Source organism: Nerophis lumbriciformis, linkage group LG11, assembly GCF_033978685.3.
Source record: "Nerophis lumbriciformis linkage group LG11, RoL_Nlum_v2.1, whole genome shotgun sequence".
Lineage (NCBI taxonomy): Eukaryota > Metazoa > Chordata > Actinopteri > Syngnathiformes > Syngnathidae > Nerophis > Nerophis lumbriciformis.
Window position 1 is genome coordinate 53,406,475 of NC_084558.2, and position 12,550 is coordinate 53,419,024.

General features: G+C 45.1%; 1 protein-coding gene across 1 annotated transcript in view; it reads left to right on the forward strand.

Annotated features, from left to right (window-relative positions):
• LOC133610155 (uncharacterized) overlaps nt 1-12,550 on the forward strand; it is a 78,736-nt gene that overhangs the window by 62,499 nt on the left and 3,687 nt on the right. The window contains exons 22-24 of the mRNA XM_061966241.1: nt 4,291-4,354; nt 4,440-4,584; nt 4,674-4,758. Coding sequence (XP_061822225.1) covers nt 4,291-4,354; nt 4,440-4,584; nt 4,674-4,758 — 294 coding nt within the window. The remainder of the gene's footprint in view (nt 1-4,290; nt 4,355-4,439; nt 4,585-4,673; nt 4,759-12,550) is intronic.

The window sequence follows — 12,550 nt, forward strand, 5'->3', positions numbered from 1 at the left end:
ATCAATAAATACTCCAACGGTGTGTTGCTTTTTTTCTATTGCTGTAGCTACGTTTTCTACAAAGTCCATCACTGCTAGGGATGTAGATGGATTACTCCTGAACCCATACTGATGGTCATTCAGTAGCTCATGTTTGTCAATGAACTTATCAAGTCTATATACAAATAATTTCTCAAGAATTTTTGCAAATTGAGGTAGTAGAGACACAGGTCTATAATTTGAGACCATATGTTTATCACCATTTTTATAAATCGGAATAACTTTAGCAATTTTCATTTTGTCAGGAAAAGTTCCAGTTGATAAAGATGTATTACATATATAAGTAAACGGCTTCAGGACACAATCCATCACTTCTTTAACAAGTGACATATCCACGTTGTTACCATCGACAGATTTTTTGTTTTTAAACTTTCTTACCACTTCTAACACATCACTTTCACAAACTCCGCCAAGAAACATTGAATTTTTAATGTCAGATACACGCCTTAACTTTTTTTCATCATTCATATTAAACTTAATATTTTTTGCCAAATTTGTGATAATGAAAACTTCGGCCATCATGCCGTTTGGGGAATGAAAAGTTCTCCTTAATAGACAGTGGTCCTCTGATCACCTGCTCAGTCCTGTCTGAATCTGAGAGGAAAGAAGGCCACTCAGCTGGGTCAACTGGCGGAGCTGATGATGGTCCATGGTGTGAAGGGGGACGTTGTGGTGGAAGTTGCTGAGGAAGTGACCAAAGAAAGACAATGACTAAAAAAGAAGGACCTATAAGGTCATTAAATTGCACTGTTGGACATAATTATTAATCTCAGAATGTTCTGCAGTACAATGAGCAATTATAAAGGGTGTTTTGCAGTTAACTTACTAGATAAATCAGCTGTGGTTTCAGACATGGAGGGGACAGTGGGCACAGAGGGTGGAGGTGTGTGAGAGAGCACTGTAGAGGATGGAGATGGACCTAAGATGAAATACATACATACATACATACATATAGGCACACATATTAATGAGATACTTTTGACTACCGTATTTTCCGCACCATTAGCCGCACCTAAAAACCACAAATTTACTCAAAAGCTGACAGTGCGGCTTTTAACCCGGTGCGCTTTATATATGGATAAATATTAAGATTCATTTTCATAAAGTTTCGATCTCGCAACTTAGGTAAACAGCCGCCATCTTTTTTCCCGGTAGAACAGGAAGCGCTTCTTCTTCTACGCAAGCAACCGCCAAGGTAAGCACCCGCCCCCATAGAACAGGAAGCGCTTCTTCTTCTACTGTAAGCAACCACCCGCCCCCGGAAGAAGAAGAAAAAACGCGCGGATATCACCGTACGTTTCATTTCCTGTTTACATCTGTAAAGACCACAAAATGGCTCCTACTAAGCGACAAGGATCCGGTTCATGAAAAGACGCAATCTCTCCATCCGCACACGGATTACTACCGTATTTCACAGCAACTGATATTCCTGTGAACCGCACTGTGGATACAACGGGAGCACGTACGGTGAATATTCGCACCACAGGGAATGAGAAGTCATCCTTCACTGTGGTTCTAGCTTGCCATGCTAATGGCCAGAAACTTCCACCCATGGTGATATTCAAAAGGAAGACCTTGCCAAAAGAGACCTTTCCAGCCGGCGTCATCATAAAAGCTAACTCGAAGGGATGGATGAAGAAAAGATGAGCGAGTGGTTAAGGTAAGTTTAAGTTTACGCGAAGAGGCCGGGTGGCTTTTTTCACGCAGCTTCGTCCATGTTGATATACGTATGTTTGTGATTGCACATTTGCGTACATTTTGGGAGTGAACAGAGTTGTTAGAACGCTGGTTTTTAATATATTATTAAAGTTTGACTGACCTATCTGACTGTTTTTTTGACATTCCCTTTAGCGCAGTTAGATGCGGCTTACAACACGGGGCGGCTTATTGGTGGACAAAGTTTTGAAATATGCCGTTCATTGAAGGCGCGGCTTTTAACCCAGGGCGCCTTATGGTGCGGAAAATACGGTATATTAATTTCCCTTCAGGTGTAATGTTTATACTAAGAAATGAAATGTATACTGTATGGTGACAGTCTTTTCCTCACCTGATTCATCACTCACAGTTGAGCCTGAGGATGTGGACTGGCTCTGGGCTGATTCTGTGCCTCCAAAGTATTTGAACAATGCTCCTGGGGAAGTTTCACATAACTTATGAGTTGATGTAAAAAAATAATGTTCATTTTACTCACATAAATTACCGTGCTCTGCTGCAAACAATTTGTGCAAACAACATATCTCACTAGTAACCTGATGCTAAAAACATATTGCTAGCTAGCTAACGTCACCTAGCTAAAGCTAATTACAGCTACAAATCTCTTTGATAAACTTTTTATTACCAAGTCATGCAAACATACCTTTATCATGGCATTTTTTCTCCTCTTCCACTTTCTTCTTCTTCCTTTTTTCTGCACCTGAAGGGTATGTCCGTTTTTGTGACATTGCTTTGCCTCTATCTGCGCTTTTGATGCCCAGTGCGCACTGGCATTGCACGGCAGGCGGCAAACGTCACAGGTGCAGCAGAGGCAGCTTTACATTTAAAGACAGGCAGGAAGAATCACTAGCAGCACTCTGTTGACCTAAAATTGTGTTTTTGTACAATAATATATCTTTGATCATTTAGAAATCATCAGTCCGACTCGTACCGTATTTTCCGCACTATAAGGCGCACCGGATTATTAGCCGCACCTTCTATGAATTACATATTTCATAATTTTGTCCACCAATAAGCCGCCCCGGACTATAAGCCGCGCCTACGCTGCGCTAAAGTGAATGTCAAAAAAACAGTCAGATAGTTCAGTCAAACTTTAATAATATATTAAAAACCAGCGTTCTAACAACTCTGTCCCAAAATGTACGCAAATGTGCAATCACAAACATAGTAAAATTCAAAATGGTGTAGAGCAATAGTAACATAATGTTGCTCGAACGTTAATGTCACAACACACAAAATAAACATAGCGCTCACCTTCTGAAGTTATTCTTCATTCGTAAATCCTTCGAATTCTTCGTCTTCGGTGTCTGAATTGAAAAGTTGCGCAAGCGTGGTATCCAAAATGGCCGGTTCCGTCTCGTAGAAGTCATCGGGAGTCAGTGTCGCTGTTGTTCTGTGAATCCTGCCTTCCGGAAAGCTCGGACCACAGTTGTGACCGAAATATCTGCCCAGGCATTTACGATCCACTGGCAAATGTTGGCGTATGTCGTCCGAGGCTGTCTGCCCGTCTTAGTGAAGGTGTGTTCGCCTTCGGAGCTGTGTGAAAAAAGCCACCCGGCCTCTTCGCGTAAACTTCCCTTAACCACTCGCTCATCTTTTCTTCATCCATCCATCCCTTCGAGTTAGCTTTTATGATGACGCCGGCTGGAAAGGTCTCTTTTGGCAAGGTCTTCCTTTTGAATATCACCATGGGAGGAAGTTTCTGGCCATTAGCATGGCAAGCTAGAACCACAGTGAAGGACGACTTCTCATTCCCTGTGGTGCGAATATTCACCGTACGTGCTCCCGTTCCACAGTGCGGTTCAGTTGCTGTGAAATACGGTAGTAATCCGTGTGCGGATGGAGAGATTGCGTCTTTTTATGAACCGGATCGCTTAGTAGGAGCCATTTTGTGGTCTTTACAGATGTAAACAGGAAATGAAACGTACGGTGATATCCGCGCGTTTTTTCTTCTTCTTCCGGGGGCGGGTGGTTGCTTACAGTAGAAGAAGAAGCGCTTCCTGTTCTATGGGGGCGGGTGCTTTCCTTGGCGGTTGCTTGCATAGAAGAAGAAGCGCTTCCTGTTCTACCGGGAAAAAAGATGGCGGCTGTTTACCGAAGTTGCGAGATCGAAACTTTATGAAAATTAATCGTAATAAAGCGCACCGGGTTATAAGGCGCACTGTCAGCTTTTAAGAAAAATTGTGGTTTTTAGGTGCGCCTTATAGTGCGGAAAATACGGTACATGCAAAAAATAAAAAATAAGAATTTTTTGTTAATTGCTTTTGGGGGCCCCCTGGTGGCCGCGGGGCCCTAAGCAAGCGCTTAGCTTATGCCTTGGTCGCGGCGGAGCTCAACTGAACTGAGAAAGGGACGAATCAGTTCATGAAGTGATTCGGTTCAGTACGTTCACTCAAAAGATTCGTTCGTTCGAACGAAGCGTTCGCGAACGCCACGACATTATTTTGCATGTGTTTTTGGGTCACGCCTGCCCAGCTGGTTCTTGTGACATTTGGTCTTCATGAATTAAAGGTTTGTTTCTGTCCCTGACGATTGTAGGATGAATCCACGTCAAGCACCGGACAGGAGCAGACTTTTGCAAGTCTCTCAATACTTCAAGACGGTTGGTGGTTTAGTTCTAATGTTGCTATGCTGCGTGTGCGCTTCAATCAACACGTTGACCAGCAATGTGTCTTCTCCCACCTCAGCACTGTCAGTACCCTCGGATCCCGACGAACCGTTTTTCATCCTATCCCTGACTGAGATACCCGTTGACACCGTCGAGGAGGTGTTGAACCCCAGCACCCAGCTGCCTCCTTTCATCTGTCACCCAAATCAGTCAGTGCAGCAAAGGTCAGTGCCTTAAATCAGCTTTGTCTTCAGTATCCAGTATTCTTGGTCTTCAATGGCCGCCCCTTTTTGTCCAACCCCCCGCACTCCAGTCTTGCTGTGGAGAATGTGATAGCAGGGCCAGATGGTTCAACGCCTGATGTCCTCGTGTCCACCGAACAGACGGCAACCACCATGGTAATGCACGGAATAGCATATTGTTCAATGGATTGTAATAATAACACTACAATGGCAACATGGCATTTAGATTTTGGAAGACATCTTCGATTAAACCAGGGGTGTCCAAAGTGCAGTCCACAGCTAATTTTTTTTTTACAGCCTGCGGCGCATTTTAAAAATACTATTTAAAAAAAAAGCTCCTCGGTGGCAAGGCCCTGGGGGTGGATGAGATCCGCCCGGAGTTCCTTAAGGCTCTGGATGCTGTGGGGCTGTCTTGGTTGACAAGACTCTGCAGCATCGCGTGGACATCGGGGGCGGTACCTCTGGATTGGCAGACCGGGGTGGTGGTTCCTCTCTTTAAGAAGGGGAACCGGAGGGTGTGTTCTAACTATCGTGGGATCACACTCCTCAGCCTTCCCGGTAAGGTCTATTCAGGTGTACTGGAGAGGAGGCTACGCCGGATAGTCGAACCTCGGATTCAGGAGGAACAGTGTGGTTTTCGTCCTGGTCGCGGAACTGTGGACCAGCTCTATACTCTCGGCAGGGTCCTTGAGGGTGCATGGGAGTTTGCCCAACCAGTCTACATGTGTTTTGTGGACTTGGAGAAGGCATTCAACCGTGTCCGTCGGGAAGTCCTGTGGGGAGTGCTCAGAGAGTATGGGGTAGTCCGCTCCCTGTATGATCAGTGCCAAAGCTTGGTCCGCATTGCCGGCAGTAAGTCGGACACGTTTCCGGTGAGGGTTGGACTCCGCCAAGGCTGCCCTTTGTCACCCATTCTGTTCATAACTTTTATGAACAGAATTTCTAGGCGCAGTCAAGGCGTTGAGGGGATCCGGTTTGGTGGCTGCAGGATTAGGTCTCTGCTTTTTGCAGATGATGTGGTCCTGATGGCTTCATCTGGCCAGAATCTTCAGCTCTCACTGGATCGGTTCGCAGCCGAGTGTGAAGCGACTGGGATGAGAATCAGCTCCTCAGCCTTCCCGGTAAGGTCTATTCAGGTGTACTGGAGAGGAGGCTACGCCGGATAGTCGAACCTCGGATTCAGGAGGAACAGTGTGGTTTTCGTCCTGGTCGTGGAACTGTGGACCAGCTCTATACTCTCGGCAGGGTCCTTGAGGGTGCATGGGAGTTTGCCCAACCAGTCTACATGTGTTTTGTGGACTTGGAGAAGGCATTCAACCGTGTCCGTCGGGAAGTCCTGTGGGGAGTGCTCAGAGAGTATGGGGTATCGGACTGTCTGATTGTGGCAGTCCGCTCCCTGTATGATCAGTGCCAAAGCTTGGTCCGCATTGCCGGCAGTAAGTCGGACACGTTTCCGGTGAGGGTTGGACTCCGCCAAGGCTGCCCTTTGTCACCCATTCTGTTCATAACTTTTATGAACAGAATTTCTAGGCGCAGTCAAGGCGTTGAGGGGATCCGGTTTGGTGGCTGCAGGATTAGGTCTCTGCTTTTTGCAGATGATGTGGTCCTGATGGCTTCATCTGGCCAGGATCTTCAGCTCTCACTGGATCGGTTCGCAGCTGAGTGTGAAGCGACTGGGATGAGAATCAGCTCCTCAGCCTTCCCGGTAAGGTCTATTCAGGTGTACTGGAGAGGAGGCTACGCCGGATAGTCGAACCTCGGATTCAGGAGGAACAGTGTGGTTTTCGTCCTGGTCGTGGAACTGTGGACCAGCTCTATACTCTCGGCAGGGTCCTTGAGGGTGCATGGGAGTTTGCCCAACCAGTCTGCATGTGTTTTGTGGACTTGGAGAAGGCATTCAACCGTGTCCGTCGGGAAGTCCTGTGGGGAGTGCTCAGAGAGTATGGGGTAGTCCGCTCCCTGTATGATCAGTGCCAAAGCTTGGTCCGCATTGCCGGCAGTAAGTCGGACACGTTTCCAGTGAGGGTTGGACTCCGCCAAGGCTGCCCTTTGTCACCCATTCTGTTCATAACTTTTATGAACAGAATTTCTAGGCGCAGTCAAGGCGTTGAGGGGATCCAGTTTGGTGGCTGCAGGATTAGGTCTCTGCTTTTTGCAGATGATGTGGTCCTGATGGCTTCATCTGGCCAGGATCTTCAGCTCTCACTGGATCGGTTCGCAGCCGAGTGTGAAGCGACTGGGATGAGAATCAGCACCTCCAAGTCCAAGTCCATGGTTCTCGCCCGGAAAAGGGTGGAGTTCCATCTCCGGGTTGGGGAGGAGATCTTACCCCAAGTGGAGGAGTTCAAGTACCTCGGAGTCTTGTTCACGAGTGAGGGAAGAGTGGATGGTGAGATCGACAGGCGGATTGGTGCGGCGTCTTCAGTAATGCGGACGCTGTATCGATCCGTTGTGGTGAAGAAGGAGCTGAGCCGGAAGGCAAAGCTCTCAATTTACCGGTCGATCTACGTTCCCATCCTCACCTATGGTCATGAGCTTTGGGTTATGACCGAAAGGACAAGATCACGGGTACAAGCGGCCCAAATGAGTTTCCTCCGCCGGGTGGCGGGGCTCTCCCTTAGAGATAGGGTGAGAAGCTCTGCCATCCGGGGGGAGCTCAAAGTAAAGCCGCTGCTCCTCCACATCGAGAGGAGCCAGATGAGTTGGTTCGGGCATCTGGTCAGGATGCCACCCGAACGCCTCCCTAGGGAGGTGTTTAGGGCACGTCCGACCGGTAGGAGGCCGTGGGGAAGACCCAGGACACGTTGGGAAGACTATGTCTCCCGGCTGGCCTGGGAACGCCTCGGGGTCCCACAGGAAGAGCTGGACGAAGTGGCTGGGGAGAGGGAAGTCTGGGCTTCCCTGCTTAGGCTGCTGCCCCCGCGACCCGACCTCGGATAAGCGGAAGAAGATGGATGGATGGATGGATATTTAAAAAAAACCCAAAAAACAAGTAGAATAGAAGAGCAAACAGGTCCAATATAATGACAACATGTTGCGACGTTGACTCAAATAACAGTTTTATTTACTTTAAAGCTGTCGTTGCTCAAAAGAAAAAATAATGTAACAAAATCAATGTTGGTATGAATTCTAAACAATCATTATTGTTTAGAATGATGGACCTATTCATGGCCCCAATTACTTCACATCAAATATTCTACTTTTATAGGGAAACTATTGCATTATTTTGTGTGTTCGCCTTATAAATAAAACACAAGTTTTCTTTATAAGGCGTTGTGATTTCTTTGGAGAAATCACTGCAGGTAAGCGGCAAAGCAATCCCTCTGGCGGTACTGCATCAAAAAGCGACATCGGTGTGTAAAGGATATCACCACATGGGCTCAGGAACACGTCAGAAAACCACTGTCAGTAACTACAGTTGGTCGCTGCTAGGGATGTCCCGATCCAGGTTTTTGCACTTCCGATCCGATACCGATATTGTTTTTGCATTTCCGATCCGATACCGATACTGACCGATACCGATACTGGCCGATACTGGCCTATCCGAGCATGTATTAAAAAGTTTAAAGTTATTTAGCCTACTTAGTTGTCAGAATCATGTTGAAAAGGGTTTTAGTACTCTTGATAACAACTAGCCAGCTGAATTAGGGGAGTTTGAATAATACACAATGGTTGGTAACAAGAAACTGACCTGTTTATTCAAGGATAAACACAAAATAGACAAAATTATACATGACAAACAGAAATGGCATCATTGAAACTAGGGCTGGGCGATATGGCCTTTTTTTAATATTGCCATATTTTAAGGCCATATTGCGATACACAATATATATCTCGATATTTTGCCTTAGCCTTGAATGAACACTTGATGCATATAATCACAGCAGTATGATGATTCTATGTGTTTTGATTGATTGACTGAGACTTTTATTAGTAGGTTGCACAGTGAAGTACATATTCCGTACAATTGACCACTAAATGGTAACACCCCAATACGTTTTTCAACTTGTTTAAGACGGGGTCCACTTAAATTGATTCATGATACAGATATATACTATCAGATATATACTATCATCATAATACAGTCATCACACAAGATAATCACATTGAATTATTTACATTCTTTATAATCCAGGGTGTGGAGGGTAAGTGTCAAAAAGACAGCCAAAAGAGTTTGATATGAGAATAAATCTAAAGTTAAAATATAGGGTAGAAATGCACCCATTTGCAGGAAATGTAGTCTTGATTTTCAAAATGTTCTTTCAAGGCTTGCATGTCTACATTAAAACATTCTTCTTCATACTGCATTAATATATGCTACTTTTAAACTTTCATGCAGAGAAGGAAATCACAACTAAAAAAATCACTAATTTTTTCATATGGTGTTGATGTGGAAATGTTTGCCTCTGCATTTTGATGGTGTGGACGTGTGGCACCGAATGGAGATAAGCGTCTCGACAGACGTCACAATATTTGAACAATGATGACGAAAACTGTTTTCTCTGTCGTGTCCGTGTGTCGAAAATTGTTTTGCGCTTATTTTTTTATTTGATTTTGTGCGTGGCATAGATTTGCTATGCGCAGAGGACGCTTGAGCGGTGCGCAATTGCACAGGCGTGCACCTTAGAGGGAGCGTTGCTCGCACGGCTGCGCTAGCATCACAGCTAACGTTAGCCATGCTGCTACCTCTCTTCTCGGGGAGGACGTATACGTATGTGACGTATGACGTGAAAGTACAGGTAAAAGCCAGTAAATTAGAATATTTTGAAAAACTTGATTTATTTCAGTAATTGCATTCAAAATTTGTAACTTGTACATTATATTTATTCATTGCACACAGACTGATGCATTCAAATGTTTATTTCATTTAATTTTGATGATTTGAAGTGGCAACAAATGAAAATCCAAAATTCCGTCTGTCACAAAATTAGAATATTACTTAAGGCTAATACAAAAAAGGGATTTTTAGAAATGTTGGCCAACTGAAAAGTATGAAAATGAAAAATATGAGCATGTACAATACTCAATACTTGGTTGGAGCTCCTTTCGCCTCAATTACTGCGTTAATGCGGCGTGGCATGGAGTCGATGAGTTTCTGGCACTGCTCAGGTGTTATGAGAGCCCAGGTTGCTCTGATAGTGGCCTTCAACTCTTCTGCGTTTTTGGGTCTGGCATTCTGCATCTTCCTTTTCACAATACCCCACAGATTTTCTATGGGGCTAAGGTCAGGGGAGTTGGCGGGCCAATTTAGAACAGAAATACCATGGTCCGTAAACCAGGCACGGGTAGATTTTGCGCTGTGTGCAGGCGCCAAGTCCTGTTGGAACTTGAAATCTCCATCTCCATAGAGCAGGTCAGCAGCAGGAAGCATGAAGTGCTCTAAAACTTGCTGGTAGACGGCTGCGTTGACCCTGGATCTCAGGAAACAGAGTGGACCGACACCAGCAGATGACATGGCACCCCAAACCATCACCCAACCATGCAAATTTTGCATTTCCTTTGGAAATCGAGGTCCCAGAGTCTGGAGGAAGACAGGAGAGGCACAGGATCCACGTTGCCTGAAGTCTAGTGTAAAGTTTCCACCATCAGTGATGGTTTGGGGTGCCATGTCATCTGCTGGTGTCGGTCCACTCTGTTTCCTGAGATCCAGGGTCAACGCAGCCATCTACCAGCAAGTTTTAGAGCACTTCATGTTTCCTGCTGCTGACCTGCTCTATGGAGATGGAGATTTCAAGTTCCAACAGGACTTGGCGCCTGCACACAGCGCAAAATCTACCCGTGCCTGGTTTACGGACCATGGTATTTCTGTTCTAAATTGGCCCGCCAACTCCCCTGACCTTAGCCCCATAAAAAATCTGTGGGGTATTGTGAAAAGGAAGATGCAGAATGCCAGAGCCAAAAACGCAGAAGAGTTGAAGGCCACTATCAGAGCAACCTGGGCTCTCATAACACCTGAGCAGTGCCAGAAACTCATCGACTCCATGCCACGCCGCATTAACGCAGTAATTGAGGCAAAAGGAGCTCCAACCAAGTATTGAGTATTGTACATGCTCATATTTTTCATTTTCATACTTTTCAGTTGGCCAACATTTCTAAAAATCCCTTTTTTGTATTAGCCTTAAGTAATATTCTAATTTTGTGACACACGGAATTTTGGATTTTCATTTGTTGCCACTTCAAATCATCAAAATTAAATGAAATAAACATTTGAATGCATCAGTCTGTGTGCAATGAATAAATATAATGTACAAGTTACACCTTTTGAATGCAATTACTGAAATAAATCAAGTTTTTCAAAATATTCTAATTTACTGGCTTTTACCTGTATGTGACGTATGACGTGACAGTATGTGACGTATGACGTGACAGTATGTGACGTATGACGTGACAGTATGTGACGTATGACGTGACAGTATGTGACGTATGTAAGAAGGTGCACTTGCTGTCTGTGAGAGGGAGACACAGGAAAGAGTGAGAAGAGCCTGTCGTGTAATGCCAGCAGCTAAAAGCAACTGCGTGAGAATTCACAGACCTGTGGATGTGTTGAAGGTGTGCTGGAAAATGCGGAACGGAAATTACGGAGCAGCAGAAAAGTGGAATGTATTATTTAAATCGGTGCGTTGGAAAACACGGACCGGAGTTTTTTTTTTAAACCGGATCTGGATCGGCATTTTCCCATGCCTTGCCGATACGCAATTTTTGGCAAATATCGGCAGCCGATCCGATCCAAATATCGGATCGGGACATCCCTAGTCGCAACATCTGTAAGTGCAAGTTAAAACTCTACTATGCAAATCAAATCAAATCAAATCAAATCAACTTTATTTATAGAGCACATTTAAAATTTACCACAGGGTTAGCCAAAGTGCTGTACAATGAGCAGGTTAAAAGATAAAACGAGTACCGAGCAAACACAACACAACACAAACAGAACACGATAGAAAATAAATAATTAAAATAGAATTAATAAAAACATAAAAACATAAAAACAGGATCACAGCAGGTGTATTATGGGGCGCCATTGCAGGATGGATATCACTCAGTGTTAAAAGCCATGGAATAAAAGTATGTTTTTAAGAGAGATTTAAAAACAGGAAGAGAGGAGGCTTGTCTAACACTCAGGGGTAGGTCGTTCCAGAGCTTGGGAGCAGCAACGGCGAAAGCTCTGTCACCTCTAAGCTTCAGCCTTGTGTCAGGGACCGTCAACAGCAGCTGATCGGCTGATCTTAAGGATCGGGTGGGGCAGTAAGGCTGAAGGAGGTCGGAGAGATAGGTTGGCGCGAGGTTGTTTAGACATTTAAAAACAAATAAAAGGAGTTTAAAATGTATTGGGTAACGCACAGGGAGCCAGTGAAGGGACGCTAAAATAGGGGTGATGTGCTCACGTCTGCGGGTCTGTGTTAGCAGACGAGCAGCAGAGTTCTGCACGAGCTGCAGGCGGGCGAGGGAGGCCTGGCTAATGCCAACATACAGGGCATTACAATAATCAAGACGAGTCGAGATAAAAGCGTGGATTAATTTCTCAAGATCATGTCTTGATAGAAGCGGTTTCACTTTCGCTATTTGGCGTAATTGATAAAAGCTTTTTTTGAACGACGCTGCTGATTTGTTTTTCGAATTTAAAATCGGAGTCAAACTTTACCCCCAGGTTTGTGACAGAGTCGCTGAGATACGGGGTCAGAGTGCCGAGGTCAACGTTGGGGGAGGGAGAGCGACTTGGACCGAACAACATACCGTATTTTCCGCACTATAAGGCGCACCTAAAAACCACAAATTTTCTCTAAAGCTGACAGTGCGCCTTATAACCCGGTGCGCTTTATTACGATTCATTTTCATAAAGTTTCGATCTCGCAACTTCGGTAAACAGCCGCCATCTTTTTTCCCGGTAGAACAGGAAGCGCTTCTTCTTCTACGCAAGCAACCGCCAAGGTAAGCACCCGCCCCCATA